Source organism: Corvus cornix, chromosome 2 (assembly GCF_000738735.6).
Source record: "Corvus cornix cornix isolate S_Up_H32 chromosome 2, ASM73873v5, whole genome shotgun sequence".
In the NCBI taxonomy this organism is placed as follows: domain Eukaryota; kingdom Metazoa; phylum Chordata; class Aves; order Passeriformes; family Corvidae; genus Corvus; species Corvus cornix.
The window spans coordinates 93,533,782-93,556,793 of NC_046333.1; the positions used below are offsets into that span (position 1 = coordinate 93,533,782).

The 23,012-nt window shown below is 44.4% G+C and overlaps 1 protein-coding gene across 7 annotated transcripts in view; it reads left to right on the forward strand.

Moving 5' to 3' along the window:
• RIPOR2 (RHO family interacting cell polarization regulator 2) overlaps positions 1-23,012 on the forward strand; it is a 68,905-nt gene that overhangs the window by 43,116 nt on the left and 2,777 nt on the right. For 3 of the 7 annotated variants that reach the window (XM_019282562.3, XM_019282561.3, XM_019282563.3), the window contains exons 9-23: positions 2,851-2,894; positions 4,168-4,293; positions 5,681-5,829; positions 6,887-7,016; positions 7,556-7,702; positions 9,040-9,729; positions 12,387-12,571; positions 14,328-14,496; positions 15,935-16,070; positions 16,972-17,133; positions 18,104-18,262; positions 19,294-19,496; positions 19,756-19,821; positions 20,951-21,034; positions 22,918-23,008. In XM_019282562.3, coding sequence (XP_019138107.1) covers positions 2,851-2,894; positions 4,168-4,293; positions 5,681-5,829; positions 6,887-7,016; positions 7,556-7,702; positions 9,040-9,729; positions 12,387-12,571; positions 14,328-14,496; positions 15,935-16,070; positions 16,972-17,133; positions 18,104-18,262; positions 19,294-19,496; positions 19,756-19,821; positions 20,951-21,034; positions 22,918-23,008 — 2,541 coding nt within the window. The remainder of the gene's footprint in view (positions 1-2,850; positions 2,895-4,167; positions 4,294-5,680; positions 5,830-6,886; positions 7,017-7,555; positions 7,703-9,039; positions 9,730-12,386; positions 12,572-14,327; positions 14,497-15,934; positions 16,071-16,971; positions 17,134-18,103; positions 18,263-19,293; positions 19,497-19,755; positions 19,822-20,950; positions 21,035-22,917; positions 23,009-23,012) is intronic. The other 4 variants (XM_039570340.1, XM_010393836.4, XM_019282564.3 and 1 more) reach the window with 3 other exon arrangements.

Sequence of the window (23,012 nt, forward strand, 5' to 3'; positions counted from 1 at the left end):
CGTGGACATGCTGAATGAAACAGCATCACAGAGTGTATAAAGGGATTTGCCAGCTACCTTGGAGCATTTCTTTACTTGCTGTAAATGCAGTGCACAGTTCCTGACAGCAGGACATGTTGCAGAAGGTGTCACAGTGTCACAAATGGCTGGGCTGGAGAGGTCTGGCCCCTTCTCTTTTGTATGCCAAATATTCCAGCAGAGCTCAAGGACTCTGGAGAAGGGAGAAGGTACTGCACTCACGTGTGGAAGCAGAGCACAAAGCACAAACAGCAGCTGCTTCTGAACACAGTGTGCATCACATAAAGAAGCCCAAATTAGAAAACAGCAAAGAGAAACGCTGTATTAAGTATTCTCTAATTAGGGCATCTGAGATTTCTATCTAGATAGTTTTCCCTAGGAAAAGGAATCCAATAGGACAATACAGCTATTGCTATTGCCGAGGCTTGCAACAGCTCTAGCACAAAAGCTTGCAGATCACACAGCAAGTTTCCCCCTTAAGTTATACTGCAGCATATCCAGCTAACTTTAGGATCTAATTTAAAATCAAAGCATTCCTCTCCCCAAAGCTTATCTGTTCCTAGCCATTCCACTGAAAGTTATTTTTATTTTGTGCCCTCTGTCACTTACACTGAAAGCAAGCCAACCTACACAATGCTGTCAGGAAGCAGGGGAGTTGCACAGTGCTTTTATGACTGGTGTTTAAAGAAAAAAAAAGCCTAATCATTTTTCAAAATCAAGATAATAAATGTGCCAGCAGGCTTAGATAACTGGTCAGGATTAATCAGTTGTTGAAGTTTACCAGGGAAACCCGGTGTGGAAATTCCTGTATGGAATCTGTGTGTCCTGTTATGATGTACAGAAAAGTGCCCTTATGGCTGTTTGAAGTGCCAGGACAGCAGGAGGTGAAAAGGCCAGATGTTTCACTCAAGGGAGAGCAATATGCTGGCCTGACACACCAGAGGTTTTGTGACATGGAGCCCACCACCAGCAACCATGGTCCAGGAGTCCAGCACCCTGCACACCAGCAGAGGTAAACGTGCTGCATGAGCCCCAGGTGGCCCTGCCTGCTTACCACAGCCACATGCTGACCCCTCAGGAGCAATCTCCTGTCCCGTCTGCTTTTACAAAAGCATGGTGTTTGAAACTGTATGATAGAGCCATTGGTTCCTGCCATTATTTTAGTCCCCAAAAGCCATTCAGTCACCAAAAACTTGTTTCCTGTGAAAGTAGTTACGCCCTGTTGTCAAGTCAGCCCTAAGCCCCCTCTTCATTATGCTGAAAAGACTTCACCAGCCTGGTTGGGCCAGTCACAGCTCATAGACCTAAACATCCATATTGGGTTTTAAGCTGGAGTTTCCTCACCCTCCCACCCCCCATGGACTGGGCAAAGAAAGGACCCTTTATTTTCCTCCGATGCTTTTGGTGATGTGTCCCAGCAGAGATCAAATTCACTTATAAAAGCATGCCTGGGGAGAGAGGAGCAGTGGTGGAGTGCTAGTAATCTTAAATTATTTATAAACAGTAAATAAATTAGAAAGGAATTGGTAATATGAGTTCTGTGCAAGGGCCTCTCTGTTCTGCCAAACACTAAGATGAGCAAAGAAAACTCTTTTCTGGTCAAAGAAATGGAAGAGGCAGATAAGCAGATCACAAGGACAGTCCATGACTGCATGCAGGATTGAGTTGCTCCTGCAGTACAGCTAGCAGGACTAATTCATCCCTGCAAATATAGCCAGCACTAGGGTTCCTCGTACTTGCCTTGATTTTAACACACCCCCTGTATGTTCTGTTGTGGCATTCCTTTCTCTGCCACAGGCTTTGTGTGTGGCCTCAAGATGGTTTCTTTGGGCACTGCAACACTAGAGGCATAGATTTAGGCTCACACAAGCAAAGCTGGGTAAGTTTTTATACCAAAACAAGTGCAATGGCTACATACTGAAGGGATCTGTGAGAAAGGAGAGGCTCCCTCTGTGGGAAAAACAACCAGCTGAATCCGAAAGAAAAGCAGGTCAGCAGGCCAGGAGAGGAGTGGTAATTCCCCTTGGATTTCAGCATGGTGCCTCAGGAAACTTTCATTTCATATGCACAGTGCTGATATAAAAATAGCATTATGTCCTACCTTAAAAAACCCCAAAGCCAAACATGTATCACAAGTGCTTTGCTGTGCTACTTTTCCCGCTCCGGGGAAAATGGCATTAATCTGCTATTACAGATGTCAGTCATGTTTTGTGATGCACTTACTATTGGAAGACACTCAGCTCTCATGGGAATGATAATGTTATGAAAAGGCCGAGCAGGAGCCCCCGTTGCTTGCTGTGTCTCTGTAGCGATGCACTAAAAAGGGATCTGTGTGGAAGTGTGGAGCTCGGTCGGGTTGGCGTTGAGCAGCACAACACGGCGATCAGCAGCTCGCCTACACCCCGCCATGGGAAGGGCTCTCAGCTGAGTGTCTGAAGCCAGGTGACGTCAGGAAGCTGCTTCTCCTTTCTCTATAATTATTGTATAAAAGGAAACTTTAGGCTCTTGTAGGGAAAAAAGGTGGAAGGTATAAATCTTCCATGAGCCAGAAACCACAGCCCAATGAATTTTATATAAAATAAAGAAGAAAATAGAAAATAAAGAAGAAAATAGAAAATTAAGATGGGGGGCTGTCTTTGTTTGGAGGGTGCACAGGCAGCAGTAAGAGGGGGGATATAAGCAGCAGCTGGGGGGGCTGCAGGAGGCTGTTGCTCTCTTCTGTCCAAGTGTGGCAATAGTGGCCCTGGGCACCCCACTGCACCCCACTCCTGGGCTCAGCTGCATTTGGCAGCCCAGGCCCTCCCACAGCCCCTCTGTGTCTTTCCTTCTCAGGTCTGGCTGGCTTCGCTCGGCTCTGCCCAGGAGATCAATACGAGGTATGTCTGCGTGGGTTTTTTGTTTATTTAATAGCAAAAGAATCAAAAGGAAGGCAGATCTTTGCTGCTTTTTACATCACAATGGGTAAAACCTTTTCACATCAGCACCTCAATAAACAGCTGTTATTTTTCCCATAGGTGCTCTGAAAAACCTTGCAGTTCTCTGTATGTCTGCTTTTGTCAGGGCATCTGTCAGAAGACCTGGATTTTACATTCAGAGAACTGGGTGATGGCTATTCAAAGAACGATGAGCTTTTTTTTTTCAGCTTTTAAAAATCTTATTTGTGACAAAAGTTTCTAATTCTCCTGGAAAAAAGCATATGCCCCATCCCATGCACGTAGGGCAAATGAGACACATCCTTGCAAGCACCCTTTGCTGAATGCATAGGCTCTACTTCATCTTAGAGCAAAGCAGCAGAAAGACACTGAATAACCATTGCTCGAGACCCAGATGTTACCTGCTGTGAGGCTGCATCAGGATCTCTGGTCATGGCAATATTTCAGAAGAGAACATCAGGAGCATGCTAATTAGAGATGGATTAAAATAAAAGCCTCCAGCTCTACCAGAACAGAACTAACCCTGCAAGAAATTTACAGTGGATTGATAGTGGATCCCCCCAGCCAGTACTTCCCAGCTGCCTCGATCATAGATTCATTTGTTCCCACTCTCATTCCCTGTGACGAATGACTCCTGCTGCTCTCATTCCTGCTTCCTCTGTGGGAAGTTAGTTGGTGCAGGTGTCTTCCAGCCAGCCCAAAGTGGTCTTCCTGCTCTTGATGCTTCAAACTAGGTTACTGCACTATGGATGTCATTCATTTCCATCATCAGACAGCCAAAACCTCGCAGCTGGGGAGGTCTCTGATGGGGAATGGCCAAAAGCTCACCTGCCTGGGCAGGCAGCAGATCCAGCAAGGTGCAAATGTTAGGAAAGACCAGGGGTGCTTTCATCCTGCCCTCCCAAATCTCCCTTGCCCTACCACTTTCCCTGTAAATGGAATTAAATGCCTTGAAGCTTTGTTATGAGTCATCCAGTTACATGAAGGTAAAAGCTTGGGTGAGGGGTACACTACCAAAAGGAGCAATTAGGAGAGCTGAGAGAGAGAGAGATCCTCCAATAGGTTTTTCCTTCTGACTCGAGGAGAAGCAGAAGGGCAGCACCTCCACCACTAACTCTTCCAGCCTTTCTCAGATCCTTTCCCCAGTTCTGCTTCTGATATTTGTGCATCATGAGAGCAGATTTCTCAAGAAAATAAGAGGATTTTTCTTTTTCAGATTTTCATGCGTTACGGTCGCCAGCGATGGAAACTGAAAGGCAAAATAGAAGTGAATGGCAAGCAAAGCTGGGACGGAGAGGAGATGGTTTTCCTCCCTCTCATTGTTGGACTGATCTCCATTAAGGTATGCATGCTGACTCCTTTGCCTGCCAGCAAGGCAGGACTCAAGAACCTGCCTTCTCATGCACCATCAGCAAAAACATAGAAGCAGATCATTAAACTCTTTAGAAGTGAGCCACAATTAGTATTTCTGACACACCTACTAAAGTGCTGTAGTATTGTCCAGTTTAGATACAAGACTAATCAGTTTGTGAGAGCTGGGAGAGGTTTTCTTCCCAAACTTTTCTATTGCTGTTCCACTTCTTCATTGCTCCTGGCCTCCCAACACAATTATTTCCTGGCTGAAGGTCCATATGCTTTCTTTCCAACAAGCCTCCAACCTAGAGAGACCCATTCTCTGACCCCTGTCCAGAAATTGCTGCTAAAAACCATTCTAGATATCCCTGGTTAGGCAGCTTAAACAGAAGAATGTCTCAAAAGTCTTAGGGGAAATTGCCCACTTTGACACTGCGAAGACTTTATGAAAAAAAATGCAGGTGATTATAAAACCCACAACCAAAATAATCCCAAAGGTGTGAGACAGTAGGTTTTCAATGAAAGGCAAGTTGTGACACAGGGTGAGTCACTCTTTTCAATCTAACTCACAGGTTTAAGGTGGAAAGTTAGGAGAGAACCCCTTTTTTAGTACACAAGAATCCCAGTATTATTAAGGTTAATGTGTATATTCTCTTCCCTTTTTGGACTCTGTCCAAACACTTTCACATAAAAGGTTCAAGAACTGGCTTTCAAGCAAACAGCCAAAGGCTGGTTTGTGTAGTAGCTGCATATAGAGCTGTCACTCTTGAATTTCCAGGCAAATATATCTCTAAATATGAATAGTGTGCTATTCTTACTGTAACAACATGTATGGAGGTGGTTCCTCAACAGTAGATCTGTGGAAAGCCTCACCAAAGGCCATCCTTGGTGCAAACAATTACACGGCTTCAGAGTTACAGGAGAGAAATACCTGGAAGAGAGCTCCCTTGGGAATTATTAATTAGGCAGGTTACATCAGGAGATTCCCAGTCAGGAATTTGTCAACTGCTGAGAGACTCTATGCCCTCCCTGTTCTTACTCTTCCCTTGGGCTCTGCTTATTGTTAGTGCAGAAGATCAAATGCAAGACCAGACAGCCCCTTGGTCTGAGCCAGCATGGTTGTTTTTTTCTGACAGCTATAAAAAACATTAACAAAACATAGAATAGTGATCATACACAACTATGCATTTCTTAAAAAAACCAAAACAAAACCACCACCACACCTCAGATTTTTTCCTTAAGTAATGCAACAAACAATCATGTTTTAGAAGCCTTTTAGCAAGGGGGCCAGGCCAGACAATCAAAACTATTACTTTGTGATTAAGGATTGCAACGCCTTGTGTGGTCCTAAATATCCTGGTTTGTGTCTCTTACAGGTCACAGAAGTTAAAGGACTTGCTACTCATATCCTTGTGGGAAGTGTAACCTGTGAGACAAAAGACCTGTTTGCAGCTCGGCCTCAGGTGGTTGCAGTAGACATTAATGACCTTGGCACAGTAAAGCTGAACCTTGAGATCGCCTGGTAGTAAGTAGAAGTGGTTGGTCAATCAATCAATCAATCAATCAGCTGTAAAACTTCAACCAAAGAAAAAAATGGTTCATCCATGTGGGCTGTTCTCTCCATTTTTTTCCCTGCTGAGGAAGACTGTCAAGGAACTGTGGCCCAAGTTTGGTATATGAGAAATAGTTCATGGTCATCCACAGTTTGCCTGCTTTTCCTGGGGTAAAGAGGGTTGTGTCTAGTTTCAGCTGTTAAATTAGGTTTGGTAAGTACTGACATCACAAGGTATGGGAAGCACTTAGTGATGATAGATCTCAGAATCGTCTAAAGCTTATACTTCTTCAAAGCTTATAAAGGGGACATAACTGAGTGCTCATATATTCTTTTTTTTTTTTTTTTTAATATGAAAAAAATCAGTGTAAAAATCAGTGCTGGATTTATGGATTTACACTAGCATAGCCAAGTTCAGGAGTTGGCCCATCTTTAAAAGTTGGCTTTTAAGGGCTTCATACACCACAAGAGTGATGGGAAATCTCTTGGCATTCTCTCTTCACGTTGGTCAACCTAGGTGAGCTGGTAGCCTTAGGATACAAACCCAATTCTCACTGTATTTTTATGAAATAAGTAAATGTCTTTTCTGAAGAAGCATTGACACATTTAACTTTTACAATCATGTGTGCTGTTTCTTGTAATGCAATAAACATGAAGCCAGCAATAACAGCTCCTGGTTTCCTTTATAATGCAACAGCTCTATTAATAGTTGAACACCTTTCTCATTAGTATGTGTGACACTTGGCAACTCAAATCCAAGAATACTTTTCATGTGAGAAGAATAACATCAGACTACACTACATAAATGATTTCTGAGCAAACACTTTTATCAGAAGCGAAAACCACACTTCTGAGACTGCTATCTAATTAACAACATTTTCTTTAAACACTTCAGTTTAAAAACTCGCTACCTCTGTGTTTTGATGTGCTAATAAACCACCTTTTCAAAAATCCTTTCTATGGACCTGAAAGTCCCTCGTGCTCAGCCTAACAACCTTTTTTTCCTCCCCTCTTGTTTGTGTATCTGTAGCCCCTTTGATGTTGAAGACTTGACCCCATCCACAGGAAATGTGAGCAAGGCATCTGCTCTCCAGAGGAGAATGTCCATGTACAGCCAAGGCACTCCTGAAACACCAACCTTCAAGGACCACTCATTCTTTGTAAGCTCTGCTTGGCTTCATGTTTATGTAATGAGAAATCCTAAAGCAGTTCAAACACTGCAAACATTTCATTGCTTTGCGTGTCTAAGCTTTTTTCCCCCCTGGTTCTAGGAGGTTACCCTTACAAATACTCATAAAGCAAGTGCATTCCTAGCTGCTAATCCTAAAAGAAGGTGACTATGATCCTGCCATCTTTGAAACTATGTGGCCAATTAATGCATACCTATCCTTCTTGCCTGACTGCTATGATACTTGAATAATCCTTAAAAAAAGTGTTTTCATTTTGCAACAGTAGTTAAACAACCATTATAGCACAAGTATTTTTAAGTATCCTGTAGTAAAATTTGCCCCTGTACTGGAGATATTCACAGGGTGTTCCTACTTTTTTGCATGAATCAAATCCTGAATGCTTAATCAGGCCACCTGTACAGAGATTAATTTTACAAGTGCCACATCCCATGCCTGTAATTTAGTACTCTGCTACAAAGCATTCATTTAACTTGCCCTTCCTCACACCCTCTTTGCTTTAAATGTTGAAGAAATGGCTGCATCCCCTGCAAGACAGGCCAAAGTTGACAATCTTAGATGCTCTTCAAGACACTTTCTTTGACAAGCTTCGTCGCAGTCGCTCTTTTAGTGACCTGCCATCGCTCAGGCTAAGCCCAAAAGCAGGGCTAGAGCTATATGTGAGTCCTGGTTTTCGTTTGGTGAAGGATTTTTTCAGTCCTTGTGTGGTATCTCCATTCCCATGCATGCTTCATGTATTGCTCACTGTTGCAACTCACTCATTTTGCTGACTGATTAGAGGGCAGGACATAACTGTGAGCCCATGCGGCTCTCATTAAATCAAAATTCCTCTTGGTTTCTGCAGAGATAATGATCAGAAGTCAACTCTCTGTGGGCAGAGAGCAGGGCAGGAACACAAGCCAACAGTGTTCTTAAAAATCACCTGCTACACTGATTGACGCTCTACGTTTGCCTTGTAACGTGACTTTCAGAAGCTAAAAGCATACCCATGTCAAGGGAAAGAAGGAGTAAACCTTTGTCTATGATTATGTTTAGGGATAAAAAGCTGCTGGAATACTAGAAAAAAACCCAGAAGTTTTGGACACTTAAACCTTAAGCTTAACAACATGTGAATGCCTCCAGTTCTTTCCAGCAAATTGTCAGCAAAATAGTAGTTGCCTTCCATCTGTGCCATGCATTTCTGTGAGCTGGCCGCGTAACAAAGCCAGATCTGTAGGTTAGATAGGCAGGTTGTGACTCCTATAGTGATTTTTTCCCCATACATCAATCAGAGATTAATATATATATATATATATTTCTGCCCTGATAATTCTGGAGTCTGTATAGGCTGGGTTTGCTTCTTAAATGATCAGTGTCCTGCTCAATACACCACCAATTTTGCTGTCTCATTTCAGCAGAAACTCATGTTGGACAGGACTCCTGTATAACTCATGTTCAACAATTGTTACGGACACCCATGCCACATGCAGGACATTGAATAAAAAGAAATAGCACGGTACTATCACCATTAAACCACCATGGCACTAGAGAAACTCTTGGAGGAAACTGTGTTACATTTTATGGATTGCTACTTTAGAAGTCAGAAAATAGATAGAACAGAAATCTGTAATGAGTGGGAAAATGCAGACAAGGTGGCTTATGTACAATCCCATTAAAAAGGGCCATGGTACAGGAACTAGAGCAGTGCACTGGAAATGCTGTCTTAGAGAATATAGTAAGGTGAGAAGAATTCATGTCTCTCTTCTTGAGATCACTTCCTAGAGATCTCTGTTTAGCAGAGATGCTGAGCCCAAATTTTCCAGAAATTTTCATGTTGAAATTGAGGAGTCATGACAGATGAAAGCGGAAGTTTGATCTGAAATATTTTTTCCATCTCTCAAGTCTTGAATGCTTCTTGGATCTTTTTCCTTGCCTTTTTCTTTCCTGGGCACATGCTGTATTTTTTTCCTCTTTCCAATGCTGCATGGAAAACATTTTCTCCCTATTATCTTTTCAGTCGAATTTGCCAGATGATGTCTTTGAAAATGGGACAGTGGCCACTGAGAAGCGGCCTCTCTCCTTCACTTTTGGTGACCTGCCTTACGAAGATGCCGTGCTCCCTGCCAACTCAGCAGAGTCCTCGTCTGCTCGTGTCAGCTCCAGCCCTGACATCACTGCGACCCCCACCCAGCACCGAGCCCTCGAGTCCTCCCAGAGCTCAAGCCTAGACTGCAGCAGCAGCGACTCCCACAGAGACTGTGTTGCTGAGCCAAAGGACCTGCCGTCCCACGGAGAGGGAGCAGTGGCTGAGAACAAGAACACCCCAAGGGCAGCTCCTGAAGTTTGCCAAAAAATCTCTGATGCTGGGAGCGATCGTGTCTTTGTAGAAACAAGTGTCCCGGTGTCTCTCCTGCAGGACACGGATGAAGGTTCAGAACTCAAGCCCGTGGAGCTGGATACCTATGAGGGCAACATCACAAAGCAGCTGGTCAAAAGGCTTACATCAGCAGAGACACCCCTGGCCCCAGAGAGGCTGCTGTGTGAGGGATCTATTAGTGGGGAATCAGAAGGATATAAGTCTTATCTCGATGGAAGCATTGAGGAAGCCTTGCAAGGGCTTCTCTTAGCTCTTGAGCCACATAAAGAGCAGTATAAAGAGTTTCAGGACCTGGATCAAGAAGTGATGCATCTAGATGACATCCTAAAAGTGAGTACATTTTCAGAAAATACTACCCTAAAGAAAATCTGAGCAGGTAGACTCTCCTCCCTTGCCTTGCAGACGTTAAAGTAGGCTTTCTGGAGAATAGTAGAATTCCCTGGTAGCAGATTTGCTCCTGCTTGGAGCATCCTTTCACAATGTTCCATTTTTTAACTTTTGTCAGCAGTGTGCTTATCATAGCCTTGTGTCCTCAAGCAACAGATCTTTTATCAAAACATGGGGGAAAGAGAAAAAGGTGCTATGACAGAAGGGTAATTAAATTATACCCTTCTCTGAACACTTTGTGAACCATTGTGAATCACCACTTGTGAACCCATTGCTTGTGCCATACTGGAGATCAAATACAGCCAAACTTCTGCCTTTGAAATCCATGAGTCACATCCTTAGTGGGTGTACTTTAGCATACTACCCCTGAACTCCATGGAGGTGTGCAAAACTATGCTAGCTGAGGCCTTGTAGCCATACAAGCTGCATTTCCTAAATTGCCAAAGGGATTTAGAAGCACAAGTCTCACTGAAGGTTGCTGTCCCCATGTCACCTAGGCATGGCCTTTTCCTTTTTCCCTCATCCATTTTCATAATGAGAGACATCCTGTCATTACATCAAGATGCAGAGAATAGTGTTAAAAGTCGGAAGAAAAGGGGTTTGCATGTGTGTTTTTAATATGTTTACTGTGGATCACTGTGACTCATATCTCCCCCATGAACAACAACTCACGGCACTGCAAACAGTATTACTCTGCAAACAGTATTATATGGGAAATAATCATTTCAAATGCTTCATATTCATATGCAAGTTGGTCTGCTAGTCATTTAAGCCTCATCATTCAAAAACATGGCTGAGGAGGAAGCAGGGAATCATTTATTCTCCTGCATTACCTTTGTACAAAGAAACTTTGTTAACCTCCTTATTTCCATTGGTGTTTACAGCTGCATGGTACTTTCCCAAGTTAAGTGCTTCTTTTGACAGCCTGCAGCCCCTGTTCCTTGCATTATTTATTCCTAGAGAGGTTTGAGCAGACAAAAAAGGTACCATTACTATTATTTTCTCACTTGGTACAAAGAGGTCAACTATCCAAAGGGCAGAGGGACAATGGAGACTGTTTATTTAGAATGCTTTGATCAGAAGTTACAAACAGACAGACATGGGATGGGGGCAGAGAGGATGGACGTGTGCAGACAGGATTCCTGCACACTTGAGATGGATGCCTCTACCAGATATGTTGAAGTCTGGGTGTCACCTATTGATCAGCTCGCAGACTGACACTCAGCATCACCAGCAACCATGCCGAAAGGAGCTGCATGGACTCCTCATGCAGAAAGGTTGAGCTGCAATCCATCTGTGGCTGAAGAAACCTCTCTTGGCCATGTTAGATGAGCAGAGAAAATGGCCCACATGTTGCTGTTTGCTTTTGCTTGAAGAAGCTGCACTACCAAGCGCTGAAGGAAATGGAAGCTGAAACCATTGGTGTTGCACAAGAGGCAGGATACAGCACCCATCCTTGTCACAGATGTGTTGGGAAGTATGTTTGATCAGCTGATGACTGTACAGTCAGTTTAAGGACTCAAACATCCCACGTGCAAATGTGTGGCCATTAGTATTGTGTGCAAACGAATTGCAAATAGAACTCCAACTCCCTTCAGCTCTAGAGCAGCTGGTGCTGAATCTGAACTCCTTGAGAGGGCAATGCATTTCTTTCTGTGAGCTGAGACGATGTCATGGCTCCTGCTTGGGACTGGAGGATGTAGCTTGTATAATGGCACCAGTGGCTCATGTCTGTTTCTTATCAAATAATCACATAGTGTGAAAGATGTCGAAGTTATTGTCCCAACCAATGGAGATGATCCCTCAAGTTACATCTGATTCTTCTGGGTGACCCTGGAAGCAACTCTGTGGGCATATCTGGATGAATCGCCACACGGGGCCAGGGCCTTTCATACTTCCTACAGCAACAGCAAGGTTTCCTTTGCATTTCTTCCCTGCAGTGAGGTGGAATGGTTTCCCCCCTCTCTCTAGCACTGTTAGTTTCTGAGTTACAATACTGCCTCTCTCTGTCATCTAGGAATCTGATGCCTTATTGGCTTTTCCTTGATAATCCATTTGGCTTCAAAGGCCACAAAAGTCCTCTCATTCCATTAAAAAATGTGCAGATATGGGACCAAATTCATTCCTGGCTAAGGTCTGTTTGACTTACATCTGGAATAAATCAGGTAGTGCCATTGGATATGTATAAATTGGCTTCTGTAGCTAGAACAGCAATTAAGGAATGTGCCTTCCCCTTTCAACTTCCATTGCATTAATTGCCGTCATTCCTTTTGGAGAATGCCGAGAGCTGCGAAACTTGGATTCAAGAAGTACTTCTCATTTCTATAAAACACATTGAATTTTGCCTTTGAGGTTTTTCCTTTGGGGAAGAGAGTGGGTAGCATGAGGAGGGGAGGAGGAATGGAAGGGTTTTCCCAGTTCTCAGGCTTTGATTGTATATGCTATGAATATGAAGGCTTGAAATGAAACACCCAATAAAATGAAGTTTTAAAAATAAAATGAAGAATTTGAAGTTTTAAGCTTTATCCTTTTTTGTTTTTTCTTATCTTTCTGTAGTAGCTAATATCTGGGGTTTTCATTGGTTCGTTCTGCCTTTGCAGTGCAAGCCAGCAGTAAGCCGAAGCAGGTCCTCCAGTTTAAGTCTAACAGTTGAAAGTGCTTTAGAAAGCTTTGATTTCCTGAACACCTCTGACTTTGATGATGAGGATGGTGGTGGTGTGGAGGTTTGTAATGGTGGAGGAGGTGCAGACTCGGTATTTTCAGATACTGAGATTGAGAAGAATAGGTAAGTTTGTAGTACCTGCCAGCTGCGCTTACGCCAAACTGACACCCTGGCTCTTTGTCGCTAACAGGGGATCCTGGTGCACAATTTATTCAAGGAAGACTGACTAATCTTTGATGACTTTTAGGGTCAGAGGGCTCCCCATGGCTGCTGCATACAAAATCTTTTGTTTCCAGGACCATTTTTTTTTCCCCTGTTCAAATATATGCAGTCTGTCCTCCAAAGGAGAAGGGTTAATTAAATTAAGCTGACATCAATACTGGCAGAGCCTCTTCCTTGACATAGGTTTGGACCTGGCTTTCCTTGGATGTAATTACTAATTCCTCTGTGGTTTTTCCCCCCCTCCCTTTGTCTTTTCTCTCTAGCCGAATGAGTCTTTGCAGTGGATTAAGCTTGTCAGTAACAATAACACAGGGCCAGATTTAAGCAGCATGATGTAGGTTTCCTTTGGAATGTAAGAGTGATGGCTGGTACTCTGTTCATGGCCCTGCGTGTTACCTGCCCTTCTTTCATCACTTTTGGTCTTTCTGAGAAAAAAAAAAAAAGCAAAAAAAGAGAAAACAAAAAAGCTGTGGTGTTGTGCCGTGGCCTGCCATTGTGGTGTGACTTTAAGATGCTGTGCTTCGATCATTAGATCTTAAAAGCATGTTTGCATCCTTTGAGCTGACACGATGCCCAGCAGGCACGTAAGCGGCACTAGAGCTGGAAAAAAAGAAAGGAACACAGTTCCCTCACACCCTGTGCTTTCCAACCAGGGAGCTGTACTACTCACAGCTTGCTTAAAGCAATTTGAATGCAACCAGCAACCACCATGCAGTTCCCATCATCTCATGTCCTCATTCCAGAATAAGACTTGGTGGGAAAAAAAATTTGGGAAATTGTGTTGCTTGCTAAACTGGCACTCTGACCTCAGTCCAGTCTGTGCTGATTTGAGGATGTAGCTTCAACCAGTTAAAATAGAAATTAAAATTTCTTTTTTCCCCTCTGGCTCATCCCAGACAGTGCAGATTCCCGCTTCCATTTTTAGATGTGTAAGTGTGTGACTCAGTGTAAAGACTGCAAGTGTTGAAACTTCTGAACTTGTAGCCAAACACACTTGCCATCTGGGGACTGACCTCAGGCTTTGCATTTAAACACAGGGAGGATCATTTGTACAGCAAGACAATATTGGAAATAATGATTTAAAACACAGTAAGACTAGCTCTACACTTTCAGAAACAATTGGCAAAATAAGCTCTACACATTGTGTCTAAAACAGCATATGAAAACATCATGTCTCTTAGTTTAGCAGTGGTTTTCCTTTCCTTCTGCAGTGAGCCTTAAATTTGGCAGGAGGAGGACTCAGAAAGCACAGAGCTGTTATTAGCAGCTCAGTGCTTGAGAAGGTACAAATTGTCACGGTGCTTAATCCAGAGCAACTGGGCAGGTGATTCATCACAGATGAGAGAATGCTGTCACCACCAAGGGACAGTAACCACGGGTTAACAAAGCTTGCTGTTGAGGGCATCGCATCACTTAAGGCAAGCCAGTCAGGGGACAGGTCTATCCCTTAGATGGGTATGTCCCTCCTGCACCCAGCCAGGGCAGCCCTGCTCCTTTGTGATGTGATGTGCTCATCACCAGGTTTCTGGGTACTTTCAGCTCTTCTGCCGTGCTCTTTGCTCATCACCTTGTGTGTGAGTGTGGGGGGTGTGGGTGTGTGTCTGCTGTGGCAGCAGCCGGCTCTGCACTGACCTCCTCCTCCCTCCCTCCACCCCAGTTACAGGACGGAGCACCCAGAAGCCAGAGGCCACCTGAGCGAAGCTCTCACCGAGGACACGGGCGTGGGCACCAGCGTGGCTGGCAGCCCTCTGCCCCTGACCACAGGCAACGACAGCCTCGATATAACCATAGTTAAGCACTTGCAGTATTGCACCCAGCTCATTCAGGTACCAGGCCTGCCTCGTTTGGGGGCATTTATTTTAAAATCATTCCTGCCTGCAGCATGGGTACAAGCAGGCTGGCAAGGTCAGCGCTGCTCCTGCAAGGCAATGGGAGCACAGGGCTGGGATGGACACCATGCTGGGGTAGGATGGTGACCCCCTCACCCCAGCCAGATGTGCCTCCATTGTTTCCATCGTGGACTGTTTTGGAGCAGACCTGGCATGTGAACTGTGGGGCACTTGGCACAAGCTGCCCAGGAGGGCTGAGGGGCAGGGCAGTGGGGGACAGGGGCAGCCCCTGCTCTGGGTTACAAACTCCTGCTGGCTTCGCTGGGAGGTCCTCAGCGGAGTCAGTCCCCAGTTAAAGCAGCCCATGTCTTCAGAGGTAAAGCAGGAACCCTGTCCCCATTGTTTAACTGAGCCCCAGATGAGGCTGCAGCGTTCAAGAGCAGAAATGAATTTTTGCACGAGGCAGAGAAATTCTGTCTGCAACAGACACAGTGAAGGCAGCATGAGACAGCCCCCCGGGATATCAAAATTGTCAGTTCATGCTCACAACTAGAGGAATTTTTCTGTAGTTTTTTTTCAGAGCCCATGCACAGCAAATGTGAATTTAAACATCCAGTAAGTGAGGGCATCAGGGTTTTCTTGACAAATCAAAACATGCTGCAACTTTCTCTTTACAATTATTTTGTTCTTTCATCTAAGATATAATTAGCTTTATTTTCCCAAAGGCTCATTGAAGCCATAGAGCATGAGCCTGATTCCAGCACCCTTAGTGCTGGGCTGGAAACTCTGCTGACTCACAACTATGAGAAGAAGGGAGGCTTTTGGTTTCAACACAAGAGTACACAGTAAATACACAGCTGAGTGGGGTGAACTTGAACTACGTCCACACAGAGCCGATTTGATATGAACATTATTTACTGCTGAAGAAGATGCAGACAGCAGCAGTAGAGAGTATTAGCAAGGGTTAATTAATTAATAAAATTAGTAAAGGCACCTAAGTAATTGATCAGAGCTGAAATGGAATGGAGAAAGAGCAACAGAGGTCTTCCTCTATGCAGGGATGTCCTGGAAGTCTACAGCCTATGTTGTGTGAAAGTCAGACTAATATTCTTGTCTGGCTTTAAGTCTTATGGTGACAGGTTTCTTTAGCTTTGGAGAGTGTGTAAATCAGAAATTATGCAAATTGCTGCTTGGATACTCAGGTGTCTGGATCTGTATGTAGATATTGAAGGTACAAGGAATGATGCATATCAACCAGGACCAAAAAATATCCCAAAGACTAAAAACTTTTTTAAGTTTGAGGAGATCCTGTGGTTCCAGGCAATGAATTTGTCATTGCACTTGAGTTGTTTTGGAGTTTTTTGGTTTTTTCTGAGGCTGGGGGTTTTTTTGGCTCAATGACTCCTTTTTGTCTCTTCCCATTTCTCTTCACCAGCAAATTGTGTTCTCCAGTAAAACACCATTCGTGACAAGAGACCTCCTGGATAAGCTGTCCAGGCAGATCCTTGTGGTGGAGAATATTGCAGAGATCAGCACTGAGAACTTGGGAAACATCACCTCTCTTACTGATGGTAAGAGCTTAGGGGGTTTCCTTCTGACAAGGGTTTGTTTGGCGTGTGTGTCTGCTGAAATAATCACTGTGCAGAGCTCGCCAGCGGTGCAGGCGATGCCACTGCAGTAAGGGCTGGCTCGGGGTCACCAGGAGGTGCAGCAGTCACCACAGGCAGGCAGGTGTCACCTCCATCTGTCCTCACCACTAGTATCCAGAAATACGCAGGTGAGAAAAGACTTCTTACCCAGCTTGATGTGCAGAAGATGGACAGATGTCATTGGTGGGATGGGGTGGGGATGCTACCACCTCTGAAGACCTAAATTCTTCTTCCACCTTTCTTTCCTGAGGAAAGGCAGGATTTGCATTACAATATCAGAGGCATAATACAACTCTTTGAACATTTTCATTTTTAGTCATCTTTGTGGAGAACTGCTTAGTTATTTTTCTTTTTGCATCTATTTTAATACTTGGAAGAGTTTGACAAACACATAGTTACCATTATGTACACTCTGGCAGGATAGGTAAATACTACAAGGTGTATTTACTATATCAGAAAATTGAGGATAAAATTGAGTGACTTACTTGAAGTCACAGAGCAGTGCTAGGACAGGGACCAAACTTGGGCACACCATTTGTGGTGTTCCCCTGGTATTTTGTGCTATCTAAAAGGAAGAGACATCAGTGCCAAGAGCTGGATCAGGAGCAAATTTTCTCAATTACAATGGGAAACAGAAAAAACATGTTACAAACGTGGGGTAGCACACGGTTGTGCTCTGTGAAGATAATGGCTCAGGGAAACCCAGGGAACAGTAACTGTCCATCAGTGGGATAGGGTGAGATTTCCTCCACTCTTACCATCTTTTCTCAAAATCAATGCTTCCAGCATGGCTTTGTTTTATCATTCATTTTGTCTTCTCCAGCAATTCCAGAGTTCCACAAGAAGCTGTCACTGCTGGCTTTCTGGATGAAGTGTACTGGCCCTTCAGGAGTGTATCACACCTCTGCAGACAAGATGATGAAGCAGCTGGATATCAATTTTGCCACCACTGTGAATGAAGAGTGTCCAGGACTTGCAGAAACAGGTACAAACTGCTGCAAAAAATTGTGTTAGCCATCAAAATGGAGAAGAGTTGTGTACTGAGCTTTGTTCTCCAACGCCTTGGAGATCTGTTTGGCCACAGCTCCAAGATCTCATTTGAAAACTAATGTTACAACTCTTGAAACAGTTTTGGCCCAAATAATCAGATCATACTAGGAGAGAAAGGTGAGGTTTGTAAGCTAACCAGAAAGTAAGTCTATTCCCAAATACGGGTTTATAAGTGATTCAGTCAATCAGGAATCCTTGCACTTAATTTTGTGTGTCTGTATAATGTCCCCACCCCAATACAGTGCACTGGGATGAAATTAATCCACATTCAAGTGAGTTTGTCTGGGCAGAGGTTCTTATCTTGAGTGGGATGTACCACACCTCAAACTCCAGCTTATACTGACTAGCTTTCCCTTGGACAGAATGGGGATGGAGGCTGATTTGCCCAGGTGTGGGCACCTGCACTGTAGATGCCTATGCAGTGCAGTGTTCTCCTTTCTGCTCCATGCCATGGCTCTCACAGACACTGCTGCAGACTAGCTTTCTGCATGCCACACACTCATGCAGGAACATAAAAAATAGCAAAGCCAAATCCTGCCTCTGTGCACATCTCGCGTGCCTCAGTGGCACTGTGAGGGTGAAACAGGCAGTGCATGTGGAGAGGTTTTACAATTCAGGATATTGTTTAGGTGGAGATGATGCTGTATGGATTGCACAGGAAGCTGCACTAGCCATCTGTAAACTGGCAGAGGTTCGTCCTTACAAAGATATTCTCTGGTAATGAGACCTAGACAGGGAGAAGGCCTGTCCAGCTTCTAACCTAATCCCAGCTGAGTTTAGAAACATGGGGAAGTACCTGGTCTTGCAGATTCAGTTCTTTCTTTCTAGTTTTGAAGTGCACTGCGTGATTTTGCCAGCAGCTTTTGCTCTCACTAATCTGTCCTTTTGTCCATGGCTGCCTGCAGTCTTTAGGATCCTGGTGTCTCAGATCCTGGACCGGACAGAGCCTGTCCTCTACTCCAGCATGTCCTCTGAGACCATTACTGTCTTTCAGTATTACAACTACTTTGCCAGCCACAGTGTCAATGACCTTGGAAGCTATTTGCTACAGCTTGCAAAAGAAGGTAGGGTATATAAATTCTGCTGGCTAATTAGGGAGTACATGCCTGTTCTTCTGTGCTCAACACAAAGCAGTTGAGGCTGATTTTGCAAAAGGAGAGAAAAGAGACAAAGAAGTGCCCTGGCTACTAAGTGAATGCACCTGAACTGTTGTACACGTCAAGGGAAAGGAGCCAATGAAGATAGACCCTCAGTCATTTCTATTTCCATATTCAAATAGGAAAAAAACTGTGTTGAAAGCATTGTTTTTAGGAAATGGCTGATGGTGGTGGGCTGAGCCCAAGGTCTGGGAAGTGTTCTGTACCCACAGCTTAGATGATGTCTTGCTCTTTCACCATCTGTTATGGATACACCTTCTGAAGTGCTGAGCAATTCTCAGGAACCAAGGGATCACAGCACCTCAGAGTTTTGCAGGCTCTGCCACCAAGAGCTAAAGAGAGAAGCAGATACTGCACAAAGTGTGCTGGACTGCAGTCCCTGGAAGCCAAGTTTTCTTCTCTATTTGAGAGGGAGTTTGAGGAACCTTGCCTAGTTTTCCTTTTTATTTGGGCATACTAGGGAGCTTTTGCTCAAAAACCTGGAAGCAAAATGGCATTTCAGCTCACCTCTGAAACATACTAGCCCTGGCTCTTGTTGGCAGACATCAATCTATCCAGGAAGAGCTCTCACAAAGATGCTCTGGAAGCCAATACACTGACAAGGATTTTTGGTTTCAATTGTTAGAGTGAGAATTTACATCTTCCAGCAGAAAGCAGAGATTAGACAGGTACGCCTTTAGCTCTGGGTAGGAGTAAGTGCTGCACTATCCCACATAGCCCATCTACTCATCTCCTCCCTTGAACAATGTCTGAGAAACTGGCCCAGCTTAAAGCCCAGACAATTCCCCAGGCAGACTGCCATGCTGCAGTTGCTCAGATGGGGATTTTTTTCATATCCTTTGTGTGTGTAGTATAAATCAAGGATTGCTAATGAGGAAAGGATCAATCCAAAATACTGAGAGGATGAAGTAACATGGACCTTTTTCTTGCACTTCTAGCATCTGTGGTTCAGGTGCTGCAGTCGGTGAAAGATGGAAAACTGCAGCAAAATGTGTCCAAAATAAACTCCAATAACCTTCCACCACAGCAGGAAGTTTTGAGAGCTTTGGCTTTACTTCTCAATGAAAATAAAAATGAAGTCAGTGAGACTGTGGCATCGCTTCTGACAGCAACTGCAGAAAACAGGCACTTCAGGGAGAAGGTAAGTGGCAGAAAATCACCTGTCACATGAGAGACTTGTGTCATCATGGCTTTTTTCTACCTGTATGTCTCAAATATCTGTGCATATAAAATAACTGCTCCAAGCTTGATTTAAACTGATCCAGAGGGATACCCTGTCTATTTTTTCTGCACATGTGCAGGTCTGTTTCTGTCTTTATGCCAGTCTGCTTCTACTTGTCATTACGCTAAACAGGTACTAACCAAAACTGCAAATACTTACTGAGTCCTGTGCTCTCCAGCTATCTTCCACACTTCAGCATTTCTGCTGCCCTGTCTCAGACTTGGCTTCAGTCCAAGGCTTCAAGGTAACAGTCCCCAGCATCACCAACATGAAAAGATGTAGGTCTCAAATTTTTTTTTTTTTTCTCCAAAGGAATCTGCCATTTATGGGACTTCCCACCATTTCTGGAGCAGATGGACTGCCTTGGGCAAACACAGCTCAGCTGTGAGAGCTAAGATTTGGGTCTATCACCAATACCAAAAGCAACAAGCAGGGACAGGTTAAACACAGAAATTAAATAGAGGGGAGAAGGAGGAGTAAGAAGAAATTAGGGGTTGGCTTCTACCCTTTCATGGCAGACCTTTCCCTACTATCCCTCTTGTTCTTTGTCGGGAAAGAGCACAAGAAAAGGCAGCTGGAAGAGGAAGAGTAGTAGAAGGAAGGCAAAGAGAGGAGAAAAAGGAGCTCGTTCTATCAGTTCAGTCCCCTCCTTTGCTTGCTCTCCCACTTCATCTTCCATTTTTGCAGCCTCCTGGTATTTCATACCATTCTTCTGCATCCCCAGCTTCCTGGAGGCAGCATCTCAGGGAAAATACAACCTTCTTCTGGAACAGGCATGTGTAGCTGAAACCTGATCCACTGCCTGCAGGAAGGACCACAGTGTGCCTTCTGTGAGGGTATTATGCAGCCTTATGCTGCAGATGAGTTCACTGCACAGCTGAGTGGTGCTGAGATTTGCTCCTCAGTAGCAGCTACTAATTTCTAGGGCCAAGCAGTAAACTAACAGCTCCTACGAACACTGTAATCATTATTAAGTCTCCCTGGGGTCTATACCAACTAGTTCATTATTACCCCTTCATTCAAGAGACCGTCTCAAGGGCCAGCTCTTGTACCCCAAGGCACATTCAAAGCTCTTTGGTGATGTATGGTGAAAGGCCTTGAAAGGTGCCAGATTTTGCATCTCACTTTAACATGAACTTTTCCTCACCAAAAGCTGGCCTGAGACTACTAATCTACGGCTTGTGGTCTGGCCTGGATTTGCTGTAGGGAATTCCTCCCCGCCCCGTTAACTGTACCATCCCACATGCTCACTGTCAGGGAGGCACGCTGCAATTGCTCTCCTTTTAACAGGGTAGCAATACCTCCGTGCTCCACCCTTCTGCTCCATGGAGGCACAGACATTTTCATTGCTGTTCTTCTCTATCTGTTTTCAGGCCTTGATTTATTACTGTGAAGCACTAACCCAGCCCAACCTTCAGCTGCAGAAAGCAGCTTGCTTGGCTCTAAGATACCTCAAGGTAAGAGACAAGGAATACACAGTGGTGCTTGGCTTTGCTTTACAGAAAGGACATCTGATAGGTACAAACAACAAAATAGAAATTGCAGTAACAGCAGCGTTTTTGTTTTTCAGATAAAGGGAACGGTTTAGAAACTTCTAAACCACAAACACTTGGGCTCTGCGACCTTGGCAAAGTTTAATCTTTTGTGTATCATCTTTTCCTCCCCCTCATATTGACTTCAGGAGACTTAGTTCTACTTCACAGAGAAAAAAAAATCCATCTGCAAAATCCTGGCTGAGAAGGATAAAAAAATGCTTTCCCAGGATAAAATTAGCTCTAATGCATGTGAGTTGCAGTAGCAGAAAAGAGAGATCACAGCTTGTTTTGTGACAAATAACTGGTACATCTGGGCACTACAGCTTCAGCTAGCATCTGGTACCATCTTTGCACTCTAGCCTATGACAGGATGGGAAAATGCACTTTTGTTTTGAACGTATAGAGCCATACGAGACAGCAGCCACCCAAGCCTGGCTGGTACAGGACATGGGGCAAAAAATGTGTTCCATGAGACAGACGCACTTTGGACTGACAATTTCTCCCTCTAATCTGTCCCCTGGAGGACAGCTCTAAACTGTAACTTTATCCCAGTCACAACTGATGCCATCCAATACATAATCCAGTATTGTTTAAATATGAAAAAACTTCTCCCTTAAATGAGAAGCTAGCAGGCATCCCTGAGAGGCAATGGTGAGGGACATTACACCTCTGCTGCATGCAGAGTGCAGGAGGGTTTTTGATTGCTCAGAAAAACTCAGACTAGGAACCAGTGGTGGGAACTGGAGCTAGACAAGTTTAACTTGAGCAGTGTGGCTCCAGTGAGTCTTGAATGTGAGACTAGCAATGGCTGGGGAAAAAAGCTACTGAGGGGAGGTATCATCATTTGGGATCTTCAAAGAAAAAGCTGAAGCTGGAAGTTATTTCTTCAGAGATGGAAACTCTGCAATGGATAGGTGGCTGTGGATGGGGTAACCCAAAGGCAGTTTAATCCACACGGGTTGCACAAGGTCCCACTGAAGCTCTGAGGGTTTTTTCAGATTGCAGCAAGCTCCATGTTGCTGTGGCCCCATCACTCACAAGCATTCGAGCTGGAGTCACCAGTGTGCACCCAGTGCAGACTTACCCCGAGTCACACACAAACGACCAGCTGAAGACAAGGTGGTGAGACTTAATGGCTCTGGTAGCAAAGCCCTCATTCTGAGCATGTAGACCAGACCTGCGCCCCTTGGATCGACAGGGCTCATACAGATACTGACTCTGTGGCTCAGTGCCTCTGTCACACTGGGGCAGTACCTGCCCTTCCTTTCACTCATCTCTCTTGTAGTATTAAATAGCCAGCCAGAAACACTATGACAGCTGCTCTCCCCAAAGACCTGACATTTTCGTATCAGAGAACAGAATTATTCCTTGATTACTTCCCAAAGTAGCAGAGGCAAGGCAGAAGTATGGAAATATTGGTGAGCACAAGCTTGACATACTTTAGAGAAAACCCATTCTCGAGGCCCCTGTCTCGTGTTTATTTCCCTGCTGTACCCTTACCTTGGCACTTTTATGGCCTTGGTCCACAGCCCATCACCCATCCTACAGTCAGAAGTGGCAGACATAGCTGGTCTGCCAGATTTATGTATGTAGTGCATAGGGTAGGAAAATTAGAAAGCAGCAGAAAATATGCCTCCTCCAAATGCTTCCCCCCAGGGAAACCCCATTCCTTCTGTCTCCACCAAAGTCCTTCACTTGGAGTGGAAAGGGCGATGCAGAGGATGGCTATTATTTCCATGCAAGGTTGTGGAAAAACCCCAGAGTGTACTGTGTGGTGCTAATGCAGCTCTTTTTGCACTTCCCAGGCTACTGAGAGCATTAAAATGCTGGTCACGCTCTGCCAGTCTGACAATGAAGAGATCAGAAAAGTGGCGTCTGAAACCCTACTCTCCCTTGGTGA